The sequence below is a fragment of the Rattus norvegicus genome, chromosome 13 (genome assembly GCF_021556685.1).
Source record: "Rattus norvegicus strain SHRSP/BbbUtx chromosome 13, alternate assembly SHRSP_T2T, whole genome shotgun sequence".
Lineage (NCBI taxonomy): Eukaryota > Metazoa > Chordata > Mammalia > Rodentia > Muridae > Rattus > Rattus norvegicus.
The window spans coordinates 81,143,977-81,168,578 of record NC_141546.1 but is presented as its reverse complement, the minus strand read 5'-3'; the positions used below and the strand labels follow the sequence as shown (position 1 = coordinate 81,168,578).

Sequence of the window (24,602 nt, the reverse complement as noted above, 5' to 3'; positions counted from 1 at the left end):
TACTCAAGATGGCTGTGCCAGCCAGCCAGCCAGCATAGCCAAGAATTTAGTGACTCAAGAGCTGGTGAATAGAACAGCTAATGTGTTTGTCAACTTCTATAATTTTCCTAACTCTGTCTGAGTCTGAACATGAATTTCCTTCAATTTGCTCATTCAAAAGATTTAAAAGGAGGCAAATTATATCCGGCTTACATAACAGTGACTACGACCCTCGGGTGACTTGTCTCAATGCTATTGGGCTTGGGAATAGCCCACATCTTTCCTGGAGACTTGGACACTCTGGTACGAGCCAGGCTTCCCTTAAAAGCCAAAAGATCAAGATGGTTGAAAGCCATCCACTCAAAATCCCTCCAAAATAAGCTTCAGTAGCTATTGTTTTTCTTTTTTTTTTCTTTTTTCTTTTTTTCGGAGCTGGGAACCGAACCCAGGGCCTTGTGCTTGCTAGGCAAGCACTCTACCACTGAGCTAAATCCCCAACCTGATATTGTTTTTCTTAAAGTTTGGTTATTAATTGTCCCTCCCATTCAATGAATATTCATTTGAGGACCTGAGAATGTGACTTTTACATGTAAAGAGTTTTGGGACAGTTGTTGACTCATTTGACCTTTGGTTGGGGCATCATTTCTTCGGAGAGAAAACAAACAGCTCGACATTTTCTGAATGGCTCCCTCTTATCCAACTTCAGTACATTGATGTCCACGCCAACCTTTCTAGAGAATGAGAAAACTCTGTGTCTGTCTTGAACTGTGTGGAGAACATTCTTGGAGAGGATAACCAATAGCAAGCAACCCAAGCCTTGTAAGTAAACAACTTAAGAAGGTTTATCGGTTTATCGCTGAGGTTTTTTGGGTCAGCTGGAGGGAATTGAAGCAGTTAGGGATAAAGGACTACCAGATTATATTGAGAAACAAACGAATGCTGTCTGAGCTCCATTAGGCAGATCCTGCCTGTAATCTTAGCACTTCCTTAGCTTTCTTCAGAAAGAGGATTGCTGGGGCTGGGGATTTAGCTCAGTGGTAGAGCGCTTACCTAGGAAGCGCAAGGCCCTGGGTTCGGTCCCCAGCTCCAAAAAAAAAAAAAAAAGAAAGAGGATTGCTGTGAATTGAAAGTTAGCCTAGGCTCACAGCAAGTACCAGATGGGACAAGCCTACAGTAACAATAGCCCTTCTAAATAAATAAATAGATAGGTAAATAAATAAACAAATCAGTGACGGGACTGTAGGGTCAAAGAGAAGGAAACCGAGGTGAACACAACTGGATATAAAATACAGAAACTCTTGCTTGCACTTGGAAGATACATTTTTTTTTTTTACTTTGAAACATTGTATGTGACATTTTTATCTGTGTAAATAAGTGCTTAAAAATGGAGGGAAGTCTTGGTAAGAGTGGTTACAATGTCTCTCTGTGTCCTTGACCGTAATAGCAATGAGGAAAAGGTCTGAGTTTGGTTGGCCAACTAAAGGTAAAAGGCTGGATTAATTCATAAAAGAACAATTAGTGAGGCTGGACTTTGAAGACTCTGGACATTTCTTAAAGTTTTAATCAATCCAAAACCAACAGGCAGAATTATTTCACATCTCTCTGTTGCTATTGGGAGGACCTTAACAACAATGGCAGAAATCAAAGCTAATTATACCCTCTGCTATTCCTTTTATGGGTGTCATCCTTTCTATAATTCAGTTTCAGTTCCCCCCTGAACCTCCTTCAATTCCAAGTTAAAGTTCAGCACCAGATTGGTGTGTCTGGCTGGTACCTTCACCTGCAGCTATATGAAGAGATGCAGATCTGTATTTGGGTTAGGGATCTTGACATATGGTCCATGGATGCCTAGGAATTTCCAGAGTCTAAATATACAAGTATAGGTCTGGGAATGCATGCTTTGGCCGGAAAGAAGACACGTCTTTCCTAAGTTTAAAAAAAAAAAAAGACTTTTGCTAATGTTACAAAAGGCACGTCCTTGTAACATGTTTGTAAAATAGTGAATGGGTAAGAATATAATTTAGGAAAGGAGGAATACAGATAAATAATATTTAAGGACATATAAATATCGGGGGACACATGAAATACTGAGGTGGATCCTGAGATAAGCAATGAAGATGCACTGGGGGGACTGGGTCCCCATCTCCACTTACTCTTAATTCTCATTATTCTTTTAGGACTTAGAAAAAGGAGGTATACAAAAGGCTTATCCAAGGGGATTAGTTCATCCTGGGAAAAGACAACCAACATTATACAGATAAATGCACCTCCCCCCACCAAATCCTAACAAGTAATTCGTGACTAACGCAGAAGCAGACAGATGGAACGACAGCAAATAAAGGGTTAAATGATGGATGACAGCAAATAAAGGGTTAAATGGTGGAATACCTGGCATAATCTCCACAGCAAAACTGGGCAAGAGGTCAGCAAGCAGCCCTGTCCTGCCTAGAGGAAGCAGAAGGAAAAGAAGAAGGAAGAGGTTACTCCAAAGGAAAACACAGCCCTGTTCCTGGCACTCGCTGGTGCCAAGCCAGCGCACAAGCTCTGTACACTCTGTGGTAGGAGAGGTACATCAAGGCTGGGCCTGGTCAAAGGGGATGGCTATACCAAGCACTTTGGGCGGCCATCCAAGGGGAAGGGTGCACCTACCCTAGGTGGAAGCAGAAATGGGGCCTTGTCTCTGACTATAGGAAGAGGAAATCTCGCCTCCACGAGAGAAACCCTGCTTGAGCAGACTGACACGCTCCAGCCCCGTGCTTTCACACAGCCTTCTCCACACACTTCAGTGGAAAGTCAAACCCATCTGTATCTAAACATTCAATCTACATTTTCATACAATCCATACACAGCCCCATGTCCATATCAAAACAAAAGTACATATTTGGTTTTAACTTAGAATTAACTAGCTACATGGTTCTATTTATGGCTTGAAGATATCTCAATGATTAAAATGTTCAAAGGCGATGAAAAGATAACGCTAGACTGGCTACACACTCCTCTACACTCCTTCTGGCTTCAGAAATACTCTGTACATATGTATATGGTATGGTTTTTCCATATGGCACCCACAGCTGGCGTCGTATGTGCAAAAGTGCCTTCTGTGTGATATTGCATAGAAACTTCAAGATTGGTGTCGGAACAGGTGCTCCTCGGGGACTCTGGGAATTGAAGAGCTGCACAGGAAACACGGCGCTAAGTGATTTGAAGGAGGACGTGAGTCTGACTTACAGAAGATACTTTGCATGTTTTCACCATAGCCTGAGGTATCACTACCACCCTGGAACTTTGCTAACAAAGTAGGACGCTCTGCTAGGATGCAAATAGCAAACGTCCCATCTGTCCTGGGATGACAAAAGGTCACTGTGGTACATGTAAGGCATGCACCTGAATCCTTCTTGAATTCAGAGTATGGCGAACATCTCCAGAACAGCACCATCCAATGACAGTGCAATGCTAACTGCATTGGTAACTTTAGCTTTTCCAGTAATAGCATTAAAAATGTACACACAAACGGAAATAATTAAATCATTTTTTTCACTTATGCCAGTATCCACAGCACATTGTCATTTCCAGGGCTCAGTAGCCACATGTAGCTGTTGAACATCATAATTCCACGGGTCCAGAGGGTTGTAGTTTTAGACCAAGGATGACTTTCCATTATGAACCTAGTTAATGACTTGGACCACAACATATCTAGAGATGTTTATATAACACTGGTGTGTTTGAGCTCTAACTGGTAAACACAAATGAATCTTCTCATTTAACTAGATGTAGCAAGAGGTATATTTGGAAGTACTACTAATCCAGATTGGACACACACACACACACACACACACACACACACACACACATACACTCATCGTATACCACACACCATACCTTCCCATCCATCCATCTATAGTCCAACTTTCATATGAGGAAAAAAAACTCATGGGTTTTGCTCATTTAGAAAACAACTTTATTGCTTCTCAGCCTTTTGGCTAGGATCAAGTGTAGAAAACGAAATGTGTGGTTTACATTTTGAGTCTAGAAGTCACAGCTAGTCACTGGTTTCTTCTTTTATAAGGAAGTCCACCAAAAAGCAGCTTTGACAAAGGTCAAAGGTGGGAGGAAAGGCACCTGGGACACTAGGAGAGAATCCAGCCGCTGAGGAAAGACAGTGGTGAGTAGGGAGAAAGCGACTGTCGCTTGCTCTGTTCTTTGACTCTCCACAGGAGCAGTTGAGTACCATGGTAACGTGCATCCTGGTCAAGCCTCCTGTAAGGGCAACAGGTCCTTTGGAAAGCTACGTGCATATTCTAAAAGAATATCATCATTGGCCGATGCTTTAGGCCAGCTCTGCTATAGCAAGCCTTGGCAAAAAAAAAAAAAAAAAAAAAAAAAAAAAAAGCTCTTCATTTTTGCACAGCTGACATGGGAAGATGCTTCCGGGGCTTGCAAGGTCTCTTCGAAGGAAAGCCAAATGGGCATCAAGAAAGGCATCCTGCCTTGAGAACAGAGCATACAGAATCAACCAAACAGGGCTCATAGGGACTCACAGAGATAGAAAAACAATCATGGGACCCTACATGGGTCTGAGCTGGGTCCTCCGCATATGCCTTATAGTTGTTATAGCTGGGTGTTCTTGTGGAACTCCTAACAGTGGGAGTAGAGGGTGTCTCTGACTCTTTTGCCTGCTCCTGGGGCCCTTTTCCTACTGAGTTGCCTCATTCAGCCTTGATGGGAGAGTTCGCACCTGGTCTTACTGTAACTTGTTACGTGATATCCCTGTTAGGCCTGCTCTTTTTGTTGAAGGGAAACAGAGGAGGAGTGGATCTGGGAAGAGAGGGAAGGTAGTGGGGAAGGACTGGGAAAAGTAGAGGAAGGAGCAACTGTGGTCAGGATGTAGTGTATGACAGAAAAATAAAAGAAAAAAGGGAAGATGTCTTATAGAGGACTTCCTTCACAAAACACCAAGAGGTGCCCCCAAGGCACAGTGAGATGAGATGGAGTTTGGTACCAAAATCTGAGCTCGTGATTAAAATAATGATCTCATCCAGAGTGTTCTCTAAAAATATGTCTTAGAAATGAGGGAATAAACAGATGGTCAAGGATTTAAGAAATTGGGATCTTAGACATCTCTCACACACTCAGTGTTCATTTCCATATAATAGCCAGTGACCAAGACAGGAATGAACAACGTTTGTTAACATAACAGTCATCAGATGCCTGGCAACTGCTCTCCCAGGTGGGCTATGAGCCACAAAACTAATTGGAATCATAATATAAATTTACTCTTTATATAACCTACCAATCTGTAAGCAGTTCCATGACATTAGCCATATTATTTATAGATGATAGACAGGTATATGTGTGTGTACAATTTTTGTCTATTCACTTGATCCTTCATTAATTTGGGTTTCTGGAGACAGAGTCTTGCTATGTAGCCCAGCCTAGCATGCAACTCACGATCCTCCTCCTTCTGCCTTTTGAGTGCTTAGATTACAGATGTGCCGTCACCACATCTGGCTATGATATCAATCAACTATAAGATATCCATATGGCCAAAGAGGAAATGGCTTTCATACTTATTCCACTTGTTATGCCATCAAAACACTGGGGTAGGGGTCACAGCAGTAGGGAATGCCTTGCCATTGACTTGTGTGGTGACTACTTCAGGCACATCCCTCTCTTTCCTGGTCTCAGTTTCCTCATAGCAGATGGAAGGACTGGGATGTAATGGTACGCATATCTTTTTTTCTGAGAAAGTCCTGATTTACGCCCATGATCTTGATGCAATTGTTATAGGCACCAACTTTTGCTTGGAAAATATCCTCATTTGGACACCATGTTTAGTTCTCCAACCTGATACTCAGCGAGTGGTACTTCAACCCCAAATGTCCGTCGGAGCTCGCTGGTGGTGCAAATGTGCACAGATGGCTTCTGTGAGACAACTAAGAGCATTGGGTGTGACAAATGGCAGTATCTTTACAAGGCCACCGCTGTTGGACTCAGCCAACTGTTGCCCAATGGAGATGATAAGATGAGCCTGTACTCAAGTTCACCAGACCCCAGACTTGATCGCGAAATACTGTAACTTTAAACATGTTAAGCAACTTAATTCATATATTTTTAAATAGTGGAGAAGCCAAACAAAATATGTCTGCGGGCTGTACAGAACCCTGAGATTGTGTGCTTGCAACCTCCAAAGGGTTTCTGTACACACCAAAAGCTGGATTCCTCCACAGGCTGTTTGGGTTCCCTTGACAGCATTCTAACATTGCTTCTAAATGCTGAACGACAGCTCCGGTTACCAGCGTTCAAATCAAGATTTCGAAGCAACAGTACAACACATCACCTCTTAGCCTTTCTTACTTCTGGGGATGCGGAATAGGCATTGAAGGGGAACAGACCAAGGAGGGGACCTTTGTTTTGCACCCTAGGCTTTTTCCTTTTTTTTTTTTTTTCGACTGGAAACTATAAACTAAAGAGGGAATGTAACAGAAACGTGGAGAGAAATGCACACATTTTGACACTCTAACTTCTCATTTCCCCTGAAGCAACAGTCAATAACGGGTGCTTCCAGAGGTAAAGGCTTCCCATAATGCACTTGAGCGCAGTCAGCCCCAGGGAGGCATGGGTGAGAGACTCTTGCAGTAAAGTGGGTAAAATGAAATGTCTTTAGAATTCAGGATGTAGTAAGATTTTGGGTATAAGAGACAACACCACTGTATCAACCGCACAAACGTGGCACTCGCTGCTTTTTGCACCATGACTCTGATTTCATCGGAGTTAAAGGCCTTTTAAAAATCGAATTTATGCTGCAACCTTATCTTTCTGAAAACCATTTTGCTTCCAGCTCCTTCCATAACAATTCCTAAGAAATGCTACCATCAGTTAGAAATGTGCTATCGTGTCTTCTCTTCTATGGCGTCCAGCAAGGGTCTGATCCTGGAGTATGGAAACAATAGCAGTAAATACCGCCTGGGTTTCAGTACAGCCTGCCCATGCTTGTGAATCACTGTTATTCTTCCAGAATTCAGCTTAGGAGAGGTAATTACAAGCAACTTTAATGTCTAAGGGAAAGAGAGGAAGCAGACCCTGTGGATAGAAGGGCACATTTACTCTTTTCAAATCATAGCTCAAACTATCAGTAGAAAATATGGCTTTCATGTAAGCACTCGGTTTTCTGCAAAGCTTGCGAAATCCATTACTTTAAGGAAATTTCCACATGAATAAGCCAAGAGCTTAAAGCACCCTAAGAGCTCACACATCCAACCATCGGTTTCCTAGCATGCTGGCATACACTCCACAGCCACACGTGGTCCTGGGATTGAATGCTCAGAGTAGGAGCATGCACTGTGAATGCATGATTTGCATCTCTTACCTCCTAATTGTCAAATCCAGCTGTTTCCTCAGACTGTCACTTTCAAGCTATCCCCAGTTGAGCTGTTTCTACATATTCCTGAAATTCAGCTCACTTTCGGAATGTCTGCTGCCCACTCATCCATTCATTCACTCAGCAAAGACATGAATATTCTGTCAGGTGTAGACAGAAGCAGGAACAGAGGTAGGTCATTTATGAGGCTCATTCTAGCCACGCCCACCCACGCAGCTCAAACACCAACATGAGAACTCCAATTTAGTCACTTGGATTTTCTTCCTGCTGTGTCTGTTTTTGTCAACCTCCTTTGACTGTGTGTGTGTGCATGATGTGAACGTGTAGATGCATGTTCACATGTGCTTGGGCTCATATGTGTGTGCAGGCTTCTGTGCATGTGTGTACACACATGTAGAGGCCAGGAGTTGGCATCAGGTATCTTACTCAATTGCTCTCTATCTTAATTTTTGAGGCAGGGTCTCTCACTTGAACCTAGAGCTCACCTATTTAGCTCATCTAGTTAGCTAGCTTCTGGTGTCCCCTGCCTATGACTTCTATGTGCTGGGATGATAGGCAGTCTGTCCAGCTGGCACTTAACAGAGACTCTAGGCCCTTATGCTTACCCAGCAAAGTGCTTTCACCCAGTAGCCATCTCCTTTGCCTTTCGGACATCAGGATCCCTCTGGTCCTGGAGTTTTAGCCGGAGACAAAGTTCTTGCCACACTTCCTACTTCTCCATCCCATAGCTTAGCATTTGCACACTTCCTAGCAGCATCTCTCCCAAGGTGCTAATCTCTTACCTTAGCATTCAGAGCCCTCAAGGTAGTGCACCTTGTTCTTTAGCAAAACACATGTTTGAACTGCATTTGTCGAGTACTTATTGCTTGGTCTACAGGACTCTAAAAATATGTTCTGACAGAGCCCTGTGTGGCTGCTACCAGAAGATGTTTCCTCTTCCAAGCTCCCCAAGGACACTGCACACACCTATGTGCACAGGCCTACGTCAGCAGGCTAGAAGTCCCATTAGAGCAGGAACTACACCCTAAGCTCAGCGTCTTAGCAGCCTAGCACCTGAAGGCCCCTCATTCACCCGTCAGAACTTTCAAGGCTTTCCAAGAGTAAATGCCCATGGTTTGGTAGGCCGTACCTCTAACTAGGCTTCTGACATGTTGCTCATCATAGAATCTGCCACTTAATCCAGTAGACTCTTAATAGGGAAGATAAAGGAACTGTTCGGTGGTCAGTCCCCGCATGCATCAGTTTTCAACATGCAGCAAAGCAGTTAGCATCCTGGAGTTGGCGTTCAGTGCCAAGAATGTACCCCAGGCAACAGACCATCTTGCCACCTCACTCGCACCAGTGAAAATAAACCAGGCTGGTGTATGTTAAAAGAATCTGGGGCTGGAGAGATGGCTCAGCGGTTAAGAGCACCCGACTGCTCTTTCAGAGGTCATGAGTTCAATTCCCAGCAACCACATGGTGGCTCACAACCATCTGTAAAGAGATCCGATGCCCTCTTCTGGTGTATCTGAAGACAGCTACAGTGTACTTATATATAATAAATAAATAAATCTTTAAAAAAAAAAAGAATCTGTTATAGAGATGTAATTTGAATATAAAATCTACCCTAAGAGATTGCTTTTGTCTATGCCCTTCAGGGTCTGATAGTTCAAGCCTTCAAAGTGTAAAGGTACGTGAAATTCTAGATTCCATACAAACTTGTTTTCAGGGACTAAACCTGGCCCCTTAGCAGGCAGCAGGCAGAGACCGAGTGTTGAGAAACTCGTATAAGGGTGAGATGAGAGCATTCCTTTCATCCTTGCATTGCCTGGAACACAGTTATTTCTGTCCATTTCTCTGAGTAGAATAACAGGAGACACATTTCTCTGAGTAGAATAACAGGGCGTGCCAGGGCACCGCGTGAGGGAACCTTCTCCTCAGGAGAATGGCGAACGCCTTCCAAGTCCTTTGCAATTCCAAGTTTCCCCTCTGTCTAATGTACATCTCAGTGTCCTCTGCTTCCAAGCTTTCCTCAGATGCTCTGGATCCATCTGCAGGACTGTACTGTATCCACCCTCTGAGCTCACTGCTCCCAATCCTCGAAATATCGCATCCCTGCGTCTCCAAGGAGAGCAGGAGCCTTCCTCTGGCCCTTGTCCGTACGTGTAAAGAGGCTTCTAGGACCATGCTTGGAGGGTTGTTTCTATGGCTATTTAAGATACCAAATATAGGTGGAAATCTCCCAGGGGCGCACACATGCCCAATTTTATTCTATATTCCCATGGCAACCATGCTTCCAATAAATACAGTTTATGACTCTCTGTCACAAATGTGGATAGAGCCTCCCCTTCCTTCACATATATTTATAAACTATGTATTTAAGCATTTCTTGTGTTTATTTTTTCCTTTTGTGTCTTTTATATTTTAGCTCACTTTAAATTACAGACTTAGAGGAGAGTAATTTCGACAGTGAATTCTCTCTATAAAATGACTACTGGATCATCTGCTATTGACTGTTAATAAATGCTCCCAGCTCTTTGACAGTGGATTGTGAGTTTGGCCAAAGGGCTTGACTTCTTTTATTTACACATTTTTAAATCATATTTTTATGGCTAAATAGGGACCACGAAGGTCAGTTCACACCACAGCCCCCGCCCGATGTCTTCGGAAAACCAGAGAGATTAAGAATCTCAAGGAGAGTTGTATAACTGCCTAAAAATCAACGGAGGAATAGAACTTGGGTCTCCTCACTCCAGCTGTCTCCCCTCCCACCTCCATTACGTCATGGTGCCTCTTAATCTCCTGGCATTTGCACTGAATGGCTGAAATCAGCTTATGCCTCTGGAATCCCTCCACTTACATAATGAAACTATAATTTCTGAATGTAGAAAATGTTGGAGATGTTGAAAAAAAGAGTCTCAATACCTCTTGCAGTTGCAACTAGAAAATGATTACTGGATACGTCAGGACGCAGTGTGATCTAATTAAAAGGCATCCGCCGCTGGTACAAACTCATAAACAGTAATAAAAAACGATTGCGAGGGTATTTAGCCTGTGCAAAGTGCTATAGTGATCCAACCTCCGGCCCCCAAAGAGTGAATGGATGGAAAATATCATAAGTCATATAACATGCTTGACTTGGTCTGAACGCAGAAGAGAGCCAGACTGACTCAAAATTGATGAGGACGGTGGGATGCCACTGAAGGAGGAAATTGGGTTTGTGGGGACCAGGGTGCTTTCTTGCATTTTATTGTGCTGGGTGAAACAGATTAGCATAAAGATATTCACCAGACTTGATCCACTATTCAGGGACCACTACTTTCCTTAATCAAAAAAAAAAAAAAAAAAAAAAGACCCTGGGGTCTCAGGCAGGCAGAGAAGGGTATACCGCTCAAAAGGTCATGCAGGCCAGAGTTCCTGCCCTTCCTTTAGCGGCCAGCCCTCTTGACGTATAAAGGGCTTTCTATCAGGGACCCTTTCCCAGGGCCCTCTTTGGGAGGCCAATTCAACCAAATCCGAGGCACCGTCCCCGTGTGAACTAAACCTGCACGCTTTTGAATAGTGGCAGCTGGCTTTGGAGAAAATGGAACCGTCTCCTGATCCGCTTTGAGGGACTGCCATTCTTTCCTGGGGGACTGAGCCGATTTCCCGGTACCACCCACTCCAGCGCGCTGGCCCTGCGTCCCCTCCCCGCGAGGGCTCTGCGGACCACAAAGACAGTGCGCCGGTTGACCCAGCTGCTCCTGCGCCACCCAGGGTAACCATGGCAACCGAGGTGGTCAGGAATGCACGCTAATTGAAGGCCGCGTTCCTCCCACAGGGATGAGCAACAAGTGAGGGAAAAATAGTGAGCTGGGCTGCCTGTGAGGAGGGAGGGGAGAGTAAGTTGGCCCCATCCTGAGTTGGAGTAGCTGAGGGAATGGGCACCCATGAAGAGAACCTGCCAGACTGTAACAGGTCAGAAATCTTTGGATATATTTTCCAGCCAACTACTATTGTGTGAAGGCACCCTTCTTTCTCTGGGCTGGAATGCTTGATTAACGTAGTTGAAGGGAGCTAGCTGTACATCCCTAAGTCCTCAGAAAATGGGTGTTTCCAATAGCAACCAAAAATGAGGTAACGCAAAGACGAGAAGGGTCTTGGGTCAAATAAACTCCAAGTTTAACACCATCAGGAGGATTTCAAAGGCAGCTCAGGTGTCAGTGAGAAAATAGGAGTTTATTCCTAATGGTCAATCACACGTAGCCCATTAAATCTGCTTAAGGAAAACCAACCATTTAGGAGTACTCAACATACATTTCCTTAGAGGGTTCCCTGAGATCAGGGATAACACACTGGTGGGGTATGGTGGAGAGTGGCAAGCGGTAGGAGGATCTAACATTTTCTGTTTTGTTTTGTTTTGTTTTGTTTTGTTTTGTTTTTTTTAACAATCAGCCTTTGGGATAACTTTTAAGACCCTCTCTTCTACAGATTGGGAAACTTAGCTCATATTAGTTCACCAAGAGCTGTCTGTCCCCAAGCCTCTATACCATGTTCACACTGGATCATGCCCAGTATCCAAACAGACTTACTCTGTTGGGATGTGTGCAGTAAGAGCAGTGAGTGTCTGAGTTGGTCTGTAGTGAAGGAGGCTCCAAAACCTTCCCAGCCTCTACTCACTGGGATCCTAATTCCTGGCCAGTGTGACAAGCAAAACAGGCCTCCAAACATTGCCAAAAGTCTCCTAGAGGGCAAAGCGCCCTCTGTTGAGCACCTGTGGCATAGATACTTAGTATCCAAGCACAGTTCTAATCTTTCTTTTTACTCTTCTTTCTACCAAACCACAACTTTTACCTTCACAAAGGACACAAAATTTTAATAGGGACACAATGATGCCATTTATGTATTTTGTATCTTCAGTTGCGTGGGATTCCAGTACAGCTAAAAATACTCATTAAAATTTTTCTATCACAGTTTAAATATAAATCAGAACGGAAGCGATACTGACCTACTCTGGGGTGTCTGTCAGTGAGCAAGATTAGGATTCTGCCATGAGTTCTTGAAGCTAAGAGAAGCTCTGGCAGAACATCAAAGATTTGGCTCCACATCTTGGAAGGACTCCTCTCTTCTCCTCCTAGCTACAGTTTCTAGGGGGAGTTAGATGCCTGGGTAACTCCTCTAGCTCTTCTTTCTCCTTTCAATACATTTTCTCATTCTTCATTAAAAACAAAAACAACAGAGACGGCTAAGTAAAGTTGTGGGCAGACCAGGCCAGGGGGGAGAGCAAAGAGATTGGAGAAGAGACGTTAGAGCATTGCCCAGACATTAGAAACGCACTCATTTTGCCACTTTTTTCAAGGGCACCTTTAGGATTATCTCAACCTATCTAGAATTCTGAATGTGTGCATGCTGAAGTAGGACGTTTTCACCGTGCTAGGGATGAGCCCAACCGTGAAGCATGGTCAAGTCTGCAAGTGAAATGTTGGGAGAGAAATGCAGAAAATTGAGACGTTCCCAAGGTTCTCTCTAGACTCTCTAGCCAGAGTGTGGCTCTTGTAATTCATTTTTTTCCCCTCTCTCCCTTCTGCCAGGAGTAAACTTCTTTTTTTCTTCCCCAATTCTTTTACCCTTCTTCCTCTGTTTGTAAATCTTCCAGAGAGAAACAGCAGCAGCCACTCTCTGAGATCAAAGTTTTAGCAGGCAACAAAAGACCTCCAAGGAGGCTGTTGCCATGGGAACTCTGGGAGCTGAGGCCCTTCTAATAGGCAAATCTCCCTGGTTAGCAGCACCAGGCTGTGGCTGGCAAAGAGAGAGATAAGGGGGAAGGGGAAGTCTTGGCAACAAGTACCCTTTCTGAACAGCCCGAACTAAAATCACTGGGATGTGGGGCAGGATTCAAACCCGAACTGCAGGAATGCAGAGGTGGGCGCTAGGGCATTTCCGCGCAATCTTAGGAAATACTTCCACTAAATAGTCCTAGAGTCACCTGGAGGGAGATATCCCCTCCCCAAAATTCATTGATTACTTATTTGGTTCTTAATGGCTTTTAAACATACCAGTGAGCAGAGATATTTATTTCTACCAGACACAGGACTGTGAATAGCTTGAATTAAGACCAAAAAACAACACCACGCCAGCCCATTCTTTTACTTGTCTAGGTAATGTATGCTGTACTCCTGGGTACGTCACAGGAGATGGAAGAAAAAAATAGGAAAAACAAAGGTAGTTCTGCAGCACTGTATTTATAGGAAAGAACCAATCCCAAATTAGTGCCTTCTCGCAAGGACCCGCTGGGAGCACACCTATTTCCGGCCTCCTCAGTTAGCACTACATTTGGCCCATAACGAGGCAGAAACTGATGATGAATTCCACAAAATGTTAGCAGTGTGTGTTTTTGCCTGCCTGGCATTCCCTTCGTCTTCATTTGGGAACAACTGCCTGGCTTCCTTCAGGAAAAGGCTGCTTTTTCCTTTGCAGCAAAGGTGGGGGTTGAATGCCTCCCTCCAACAACAGGGCTATTACAGGGACTATGCAGACAGACAGACAGACAGACAGACAGACAGACAGACAGACAGAGCTCTAGCCTCCTGAGGCAGGGTCCTGTGCAAGTCCTCAGAAGAGGCCTTGCCTGAAAGTGGAGATGAGGAAAGAGCAGGAGGCAGAGGCAAGGACAGGCCAGCTCTGTGACACACTGATCTGCCACCAGAACTCATTGATTAAATCTGGGCATGCCCTGGGGTTTGCCTGTTACGGAAGCCACAGGACGCACCTCATTTGGAACCTCCATCCCTTAGATGGCTGTGGAATTGTGACAACTCGAAAGAGTGGGCTTTGCAGGGGTAATTTCTTCTCTACTCTCCTGCTTGGTTCAACGTGTGATCAACAAGCAAAAAAATCTTTTCTTTCTGAGAAACAATATTAAAACAAACCACAGCAGCGGATGGCAATTTGAGGAATGCCTTCTAATGGAGAATTAATTTTTAAATCCAGGGGCTTTTGAAATGAATTTTTTAAAAAATCCCTGAAAGGCCTGTGGAAAGCCATATTGTTTTCCTTGTATCTAGGCAACCCGGATTGAACTTGTTCTATGTGCTAAAGCTCATCAGAGAAGGAGCTTCTGTGATTTCTCCCAACCACCTATAATTTCAAACTTGAAAAAACCTGTTATTTTACCATTAGCTTGAGCTAAGCACCCTTTGGCTCAGGTCCTCTTATTGGAGTGGAGGCAGGGGTGTTCACATCCTCGTCTCCACAGGGGTCCCTGTCCCCCCTTTAAACATCAAGCTATTACGAGGGACATCAGAATGAGAAGGTCAGGCCCTTATATGGTACATAGGAAGAACTAAGAAGAAGGGAGGCTGCTTTTAGATTTTAAAATAATAACTTCCCTGCCTGGCCCTTCCTGCCAGCCGGAGCTGCCCCTGGGAACTTTATTCCTACCCAAACAGTCACATGTTCACAGCCAATCCTTGCTACCAATCCCAGACCAATGTCTAATCCCAAGTGGCAGATCTTTGGACACCCTGCCTTCTGTGACTGCCTGTCGTGCTGTCCTGCCTGCATCCACTCTGTCTAAATATTTCCCAGGTATCTGTCATGGCCGTCTCAAAGCACCAAAACACCGTGTGCTCTTCCAACTTCAGAATGACTTTACTTTCTGAATCATCAAAGGGTGTTTGGATAGTTTTCCTGTTTAACGTTGAAACAGCGGTTGTCCTCCCGTTTCTGTGAATCATGTACCGTTGGCTATTTCTGTAACCTCTGAACAAGCTGCCATAGCCTCTGAGGTTCAGACGTATGGGGTGGAAGGAGGGGTGACTCATGCTCAGTGGGGAGATATTCAATCTAGACAAGAGCCACTGTGTCTTTGAAGTGAAGGCCTAGGTCAATGGTTACATAGAGTTTAAGGAAGAAATGCAGGGAACCAAGGAAGCAAGCCTGGGGCCCCTAGCGGCAACCACATTGTTTAGGACATAGCTTAATCTATAGCGTCTCGGTACACATGGGACCTGTGGTATTGAAACAGATATGAAATGTGGTATATGAAAACAGATAAAGTTAGGGATTAAAAGCAATGGGGTTTAATCACTGACACCTTTTAAAACCTGGAGTGCAGTCATTAGAGCAGGGCACTGGTTTTCTTTAAGTTGGAAGATGGGGGGGGGGGAATAATTGCTATTCTCCTACCCCATAAAAGTATTAAAGGAAAGCATTGTGGATTGCAGTTTATTTTCAGTGTGAGTGGGCACAGTGCTGGCATCACTTCAGATGACATTTATCTGGTGTGCATGTGTGGTGGGTATTGAGGTATTCATTCTCTTTATATCGGTGGACGGTCCCCGAGAGCCTCTGGCTTCCCAGGGCTAAGCAGTGGACAACTGACCTAATTGGGCCAATTGGGATTTCTCTCTTAAGGCTAATTTTGTTGTTGTTGTTGTTGTTGTTGTTGTTGTTGTTGTTAGGACACTACAAGAATGGAAAATAACATTTATGTTTATTTTTTTCTACCAAGGGAGCCCTAAAGATATTTTTTCAGCAGTTTCCACAGCATAAAGCCAGGAGCCCCGAAGCATCTCTGACAATGCTGAGACTAACTACTATGTTAACCGCTGTTATTTTCTTCTATTTCTTCCAAAATGACTAAAGAAAAGACCTACAGAGTCAACTAACCTGGGGCCATGGGGACTCATAGAGACTGAACCACCAACCAAAGCTTATTCAGGGGCTGGACCTAGCCCTCTCCCTCCACATTTGTAGCAGATGTGCAGCTTGGTCTTCATGTGGGTCCCCTAATAACTGTGGGGGGGGCTGTTCTGACTCTTGCCTGACGTTGGGTCCCCTTCCCCTGGCTGGACTGCCTGGTGGGGGCTCAGTGGGAGATGCCCTTGGTCCTGCTGAGACTTGATGTATCTTTAGAGGTACCCAAGGGGGGCTTCACCCTTCTCTGAGGAGAAGGGGAGGGGGCAATGGGAGGAGGGGCTTGTGATGGTGGGACTGGGAGGAGAGGTGGAGACTGGGCTGGATCGGGATGTAAAGTGAATAAATAAATTAATGAATGAAAAAACCCTGACTATGGAGTATTCTGTGTCACACTAGATCCCAAGAAGCCCCCGTTGAGCGTTCGTATATTTATCCATTCTCACCCCATCCCCACTCCCCTTTATCTGGGAGCAGAAGTCCAACACAGCAGAGCCAAACAAAAGAGAAGCCTAGAACCTCATGCCACCCCTTGGAGGGGAACTATCCGTCTGACTGGCAAATGTAGAAATAAACTTCTGGGCAGAAAAAGATCACTGAGGTTAGGAGATATTTGTGTAGAGGCTAATGAATTCTTTCCTAAAAAAAAAAAAAATACACTCTTTAGGTCGCCTTTGGTTTTGATACCCTCCAATGCATTCTTTTTTTTTCTTTCCCTTAAGTTAATCAGAACCAGGGCTTTCGACCATAGTTTCTGATAAATCCTACTAACACTCACTCATTACCTAGAAGAAGATTACGACCAGTGAGTGTGACCTGGTAAGTATATTACTTACTTCATGTCATCTGTTTATGTCCCAATGAAACACAGCCCCTGGAGGCCCATTGGTGTCTCACAGACATCTTAAATTCTACATGTTCAAAACCCAACTCATCCCTCTGCTTTTTCTCTAACCTGCATTTTCACCCTTGTCCCATTCTCAGTTAGTGGGATGCCTGGTTAACCGCCTAGTTAGAAATCCTGTTCGACTCATCTCCCCTGCTTCCTTCTATACATCCCCACGATCAATTGCTTTGGTCGCAGAACTGTGGTTAAGGTGTCTGCATTTCCTAGTCTGGTTCAGAACCTCATACCTTTCGTCTGCGATCCTGGACCAGCCTCCATATCCAGCCCTGCTCCAGGCTCCTCCGCTAATGAACCACCGGCCAGGCATGGAGTGTGTTTCCAGTGCCTCTTGTACAAACCCTCATTCCAAATATGGAAGACACATCCCCTGGTCTTTAAGTCCTTTTTTTTTTTTTTCACTAAAATGAATCCTCTAGCCATTCCTCACAGAAAATTTAATACCACTAGTTAATGGTGCTGTAATTAGTAAACTATGAACCCCCAAAATCTTTTCAGGGCACCCCATTCTTTGGCAGAGAACCCAGAAATCAAGTTACTTTCCTGGTCTCGCAGAAAAAAGACTATTAAGCAAAATGGTCTGCAGAATATAACAACCAAACAACTCTAATTTCTTTTTAATGTGACAGTATTTTGAAAAAATGTATAAAGGGATGCCAAGATAAAGATTCATTTGGCACTTAGTATTTTAACGTGCTCAAAAAATTTCATAGATTTCAATCAATTCCTTTAAATAATTGACATAAGTAGTCTTGCCCAAAGTTGTCCATGGCAAATTATCCCATTCTGCACATTTCTTTTTTTTTCTTTTATTGGATATTTTTTATTTACATTTCAAATGTTATCCCCTTTTCCAGTTTCCCCTCCAGAAACCCCCTATCCCATCCCTCCTCCCCTTGCTTATATGAGGGTGCTCCCCCACCCACCCTGCCACTCCCTTCCTCCTCCCTGCCTTGGCATTCCCCTATGCTGGGACCTTCACAGGACCACGGGTCTCTCCTCCTATTGATGACATCTTCTGCAACATATGCAGTTGGAGCCATGGGTTTCTCCGTGTGTATTCTTTGGATGATGGTTTAGCCCCTGGGAGCTCTGGAGTTTCTGGGTAGTTGATATTATTGTTCTTCCTATGGGGTTGTAAACCCCTTCAGCTCCTTCAGTCCTTTCCCTCACTCTTGCATTGGGGACCCCATTCTCAGTCCAATGGTTGGCTGCAAGCATCTACCTCTGTATTTGTCAGGCTCTGGCAGAGCCTCTCAGGAGTCAGCTATATCAGGCTCCTATCGGCATGCACTTCTTGGGCATCAGCAATAGTGTCTGGGTTTGGTGACTGTGTATGGGCTGTATCCCCAGGTAGGGCAGGCTCTGGATGGCCTTTCCTTCAGTCTCTGCTCCAAACTTTGTCTCCATATCTCCTGTGAATATTTGTGTTCCCCTTTTAAAGAAGGACTGAAGCATCTGCACTTTGGTCATCCTTCTTGAGCTTCATGTGGTCTGTGCATTGCATCTTGGGTAAACTGAGCTTTTGGGCTAATATCCACTTATCAGTGAGTACACACCATGTGTGTGTTTTTGTGATCGGGTTACCTCACTCAGGATGATATTTTTCTAGTTCCATCCAATTTGCCTAAGAATTCCATGAAGTATTTGTTTTTAATAGCTGAGTAGTATTCCATTGTGTAGATGTACCACATTTTCTGTATACATTCCTCTGTTGTGGGACATCTGGGTTCTTTCCAGCTTCTGGCTATTATAAATAAGGCTGCTATGAACATAGTGGAGCATGTGTCCTTCTTATATGTTGGAGCATCTTGTGGGTATATGCCCAGGAGTGGTATAGCTGGGTCCTCAGGTAGTACTATGTCCAATTTTCTGAGGAACCTCCAGACTGATTTCCAGAGTGGCTGTACCAGCTTGCAATCCCACCAACAATGGAGGAGTGTTCCTCTTTCTCCATATCCTCGCCTGGATCTGTTGTCACCTGAGTTTTTGATCTTAGTCATTCTGACTGGTGTGAGGTGGAATCTCAGGATTGTTTTGATTTACATTTCCCTGATGACTAAAGATGTTGAACACATTTTTTAGGTGCTTCACAATCATTCAATATTCCTCAGTTGAGAATTCTTTGTTTAGCTCTGTACCCCATTATTTTAATAGGGTTATTTGGTTCTTTAGAGTCTAACTTCTTGAGTTCTTTGTATATATTGGATGTTAGCCCTCTATTGGATATAGGATTGGTAAAGATCTTTTCCTAATCTGTTGGCTGCCGTTTTGTCCATTTCTAATTAGCATAGAGCAGAGCAGGGCTATACTCATTCCTCAGGTGTATCGGTTTCGTGGTCCTGCTTTTATGTAGAGCTCTGACTTCAGTGTCCTTCATTTGTGGTCACTGCTCTTCTCAGTGCTGATCTCTGCTCCTCATCTCTCCTCCCATCACTGGTGACCACTGTCATCTGGCCTTCTGTTCACTCAAGAAGGGCCTCCTCAACCCACAGTTAGCTTTTATTTGATCCAGAGGAATGTGTACATCCTCAGATGACAAAACATTCCCCCCACATCTGCTGAAGTGGGACCAAATTATCTAAAGAGGTTTTTTACCTGGCCTCTTTCCCTCCATACCCAATTATTTCCCTCCAGATGGCTGCCTCGATCCAATAGCTGTGCTCACAATTACCTAAACGCAAGCTCAAACGAACTTCTTGTTACTGCACGCTTGGCTATTAGAGTTCTAAGATTAGGCAAAATAAGAATGTATCTCTCAGACTGTCTGATTTAAAAAGCCACAACACAGTTCACGCCTTAACTCTCTGTGCTCTTGACATTGTCAATACATCTTTTGCTCCTATAATTTTCTTTGAATAATTCATATCCCCCCCTTTTCTACAAACCACAGCAGTTTCTGTGTTGGCCCTAAGGATTAAGTCAGCCTTCTAACAAGGAAGACCAAAATTACCTTAGTTCAGCTTGTAAACTCTAAGACTAAGACACGAGAACTATGGCTTTGCCAAAGTCATGACAGAACCTAAAAATTCTAAACAGAAAATGTCACTTTATCCCTAAGTATTGAGATTCTCATGGAGGGGGGATATCAATCTTAACCTTCATTTGCATTTCAATCAAGGCATTCTTAGATGTTCCCACAAATCAGTGTCAGCTAACTTTTGGAGGCTACAAGAAAAACAAACGCAAAACCACAACGTCTCCTGAATATAGTTTAAAGGGTATATCCTCAATTATTTTTTCCTTACAATTGATAGAGGGTTTTTCTTTGTTTTCTTCATTTTTTTACTGTAAGTTGTTTTTTGTTTTGTTTTATCTAACCAACATTTATGAAATGCAAAATACGCACTCAATTTTCAAAGAGAGCACTGACCAGTAACATTCCTCCAATCCACAAGAGGGACAATAGCCAAAGCAAGGAGTTTTCAGTTACAAAACAGTTCATATTAATAAGGATTACAAGTATTTGCTTGAGAATAACTCAGCATACCTCTAAATAGCTTTTCTCACTGGATGCATTTTATTACTAGACTCTCCAGCTTACAGACACCTTGCTCATGGTTATCTTAAATAGAGACAAATTAATTGTTCAATAAAATGCCAAAGGCCTTTGAATTACGGGTAGAGACTAAAGAGAGATACAGCTCATGGCTCCAGGGATCTTTTCTCCCCATAATTAACTATGTAACCATGTAAAAAGACAAGAAAAGGGTAAGGGAAATCAGGACTAAAGGTGAAAGTAGGAAAGGTAAGGGCACTCAGGAGACCAGAAACATTTCTGACAATGCTCCAAAGAGAGCCACAGCCTTCTGGAAGCAAGACACAATGGACAGAGCTACAACTCAGAGGGAGAACATTCTACAGCAGGCTTGTCTGCGCACAGAAGATAGATATCATGTATGCCGTCTGCTAATGCATGCAGGAGAAAATGAACGGGATGCAAGCAGTCTACGAGGTAAATGCTGTCCCTGGTTTTCACTCACCCAACACCAGCAGTTCCACCGACTCCTCATTTTTGCCTTCCAGGTCATCCGGGGTGGTGATGATACAGTAATAGAGCCCACTGTCTCCCCACATGAGCTTTCCAATCTGAAGATCTGCATCTGTTATCACAAAAAGGAGGGTCCAGTCCTAAACCTCTGTCCTCTGGAAGAAAGGCATTGAGCATGGGGCCTGGGACAGGAGCACCCTTCTGGGACATCTACAGAATTCTGTTTCCTTGCCCAAATACTGACTGGAAATTGCTTACTTTGTTTCAAACAAAATAATACAAACTGGCATCCTTAAAGCAAGAGAATGATTAGGGTACAGCAGCGCAAACAGATGTAGTTCTAGCCCACTTTCAGGAGCAGTGGATGTCTTTGAACCAGGTCTGCAGGGACACCCAAGAACAGGGTAGTTTCCCAAATAATTCTGGGTTCCTAGAAATAAATCGATTCCTTCAAATAATTTAATGAGCAAAGAGGTCATGAGACTTGCAACTCACTTTGCAAAAGACATGTGATTTTTCTTATCTAAAGCTTTAGGGAGCCGGAGAGAGGGTGGAATGGATCCATCCTCCTGGCTCTGTAGCTTACACACATCCCTTCTCCAGGAAAAGGGATTTTTAGCAAAGTCCATTTTTCAGGGTCAGTAAAGAGGCAAGAAGGGTAATATCTAGGTATGGTACGACTGCCTCAAGTTCTTCCACTAAAACTAATCTCAAACAGTTCTGACAATAATCCCTGAGACTGGAGGTCAGGCTCTGAAAGGCTATTCCAGTGTTATCCCTGTGTTTCCTACATGGGATGTTGTCAACACACCTGCCTGTCACTCAGAGCAAAATGCCAGGGCTCTTGCTACTCCGATCTCCCACAAAATCAGATCCTCGAGAGACTGAAAGGACAAGAGGTTGACTCTCCCTTGTGTCTGGGAAAACCCTGAACCTCCCTCCCGCTCTGTAGACTCAGAACCAGGGTGTCAGTACCGTGAACTATGGTGATCTCTCTGCCCCGGTAGAAATCCCCCAGGGTAACAGTGGAGCCCTGTTTGGAAGCTACCACTCGGACGGTCCTTCTGCTGTCTAGACAATCCAAGTAGGGGTCCCATTCCAGGTTCCTCTTGCTGAGGGCTTGGGCTCTGGGAGAAGACATGCCCAAGGATTCTCCCATACGATCCTGGCAGTAGGATTTGAACTTCCATTGTACCACAGCAGGCTGGTGGGATGACGTGGAAAAGTGGCAGCGAAGCACGGTGGGCTGGAAGAGCATGGCCACCTTCTTCTTGTCGGGCACTGTGACCTGGAGGCCTTCAACCATGGCTGCAAAACAGAAGGAACAGGTCCGAACAGTATCCATACCTTGGACCCCAGCCCTCACCGCACGACATCACCTTCCCTTCTGACATCCTTGCTCTCATTTATTCTGGCCCACAGTCCCAGGTTACAGTCTATCGCGTAAAAAGAGAGAGCAGCGGGAGCTTGACGCGGGCAGTCACACTGAACCCACGGTGAAGAAACAGCGTTATGAACGTGTGTGCACAGCATTATGAACGTGTGTGCACCGCTCACGTTCTTCCCTTTACGTAGTCCAGGTTCCTAACCCAGGGAAGGAGTCTACCCACAACGAGCCCGTCTTCCTGTCTCCACCAAATCTACCTAAGCCCCACAGGCATGCCCAGAGGCTATAACTCCAGTCATTGTAGACCTGGCCAAGTTCATAATTGAAACTAACCACCATCTTCCTCAAGATGTTCCAATAGTTCATCATCTAGCTTCTGGCCCCCTGCTTCATCCCTTTGAAATAACTCCATTGGAGCACCAAGCTCAACGAAAACCAAAAATGTAGAGTTTCACCGAGTGACCCGTGTTACTCCACGTCTCTAGGTCACTGCACATGACGATCCGTCTTCAAAACCCAATTCTAAGGCCTTCTTTGACCAGGGGGTCCCTTCCTTCTTTGTGTTAGCCACATGCCAAGCATTCTCCTGTTCACAGTTAATTGTGACAATTCTGTACTTCTTTTCATGCCATTTCAGGAAATGATAGTATGTTATCTGGATTGTGAAGCCCATGGGTTCTGACCAAATACTTGATAGGAAAGCAATGAAATCAGGAAGTATGACTTCAAGACAAATTGACTCCCTTTCCAGATGGTGACCAAGCAAAGAAGAAATGGAGCAAAGACGTCTCTTTATGAAAGGGAGACCCCAGCGCCAAAGCACTACACTGGGTTGAACGGCTTTTAAGAGCAATCAAAAGAAGAAAAGAAACTAAAAACCAGAAGAGGAGAGCTGTCGGCTGACTCGATCAGGGAGAACAGGGGATTTTAGTGAGCAAGATACCAAGGGGAGTCTGAGAGGCAAAGGCCCGGGGACTTGTCAGTCGGAGTCTAGAAGTTCTAAGCTATGGGAACACCATTTCCTAAGGACTAGACTTTCTAGCCTAGAGACTTCTGTTGGAAGCAAAAGCAGAATTGTGACGAGAGGCAGAGAAAGGAACAGGAAGACAGATTGGAGAGCTTCCGAGCTGAATTCCAGGTTGGCTTCAGGTAGCTTGGAGCAGAAGGCTTTCGGTTTGTTTCGGTTTGTTTTGGTTTATTTTGGTTTGGTTTGATTTGTGTTTTGTTTTTTGAGACAGGGATTCTCTGTGTAACCCTGACTGTCCTGGAACCCACTCTGTAGACCAGGCTGGCCTCGAACTCAGAGATCCACCTGCCTCTGGCTCCCAGGTGCTGGGGATGAAGCATGCTTCACCCCACCCAGCGTGGGGCAGGAGGTTTGGCTTTAGACCAGCAGGGACGGGTGAGAAAGGGGTGCCAGGTGCTCACCCTCAAACTCAAACACACACCTCGTGGGAACACGCCTCTTTACTGAAGCAGCCTTGGCAAGGACAAGGTGTACACACGTCCCCTGATTTCCAGAGCAGCATCCCTCCTCCATGAAAGGCGCAGTCAAAAACACAGGTCCTCATTCTTGTTGTGAGAAAATGAATCCTGTATTCCCCGGAACGTGGTAGTGAACACAAGAGAGTGTTTTGGACCAGCCAAGTGCTTGGAGGCTGCCCATGAATAAATACAGGGACGGATGAGCAAATATAAGACTATTAGTATGAGAGCTTTAAGGGCTTTGCAGAGGAAAGTGGGAGGTGACTCATAGATTGCATAGTATATTAAAATAGTGTTGGCACCAAACAGGAAGGGCTTGGAATATCATCTGGCAGCATACTAGTGGCAAGGCCTTAAAATCTGTGTAGCAATCTGAGATCCATTTTCCTCACCTACCCAGGAAGTATCAATGCTCCCCCACCCCCAGGAACACAACATGAAAATACTACCTCACCACGCTCCTTCAGGGAGCAGACTCCACAGAGTTTCACTGAGAGGTAGATCTCACAGGACACCCCCACCGCCATTTTCTCCTCTGTCCCTCTGCTCCCTTCCGCACCTACTACACCTCAACGACCATCTCCTACCACCAGGTTTGATAACCACCATATTCTGTAGATCGGCCCCATCAAGGGGCAAGAAATTCTGTCAGGAAACTCAGCTGCTATCTCCCACCCCAAATGTTGATGTCGCTAATTCCGTTCTCCCTGACTCACGCACTTGCAGTAGAAACGTGCCTTACGTTACAGTTCCTCCTTAAACGATACAGCGCCAATTTTCTGCCCTGTAATTCTTCAAATCTTTGCTCATGTCCCAGTTT

The 24,602-nt window shown here is 44.5% G+C and overlaps 1 protein-coding gene across 5 annotated transcripts in view; it reads right to left on the bottom strand.

Moving 5' to 3' along the window:
- The window catches only part of Ildr2 (immunoglobulin-like domain containing receptor 2), a 61,914-nt gene that overhangs the window by 23,088 nt on the left and 14,224 nt on the right, over window positions 1-24,602 (bottom strand). For 3 of the 5 annotated variants that reach the window (XM_087581649.1, XM_087581651.1, XM_087581652.1), the window contains exons 2-3: window positions 21,886-22,218; window positions 20,903-21,022 (exon numbers count right to left, since the gene is read on the bottom strand). In XM_087581649.1, coding sequence (XP_087437775.1) covers window positions 20,903-21,022; window positions 21,886-22,218 — 453 coding nt within the window. 5 annotated transcript variants of the gene reach the window in all.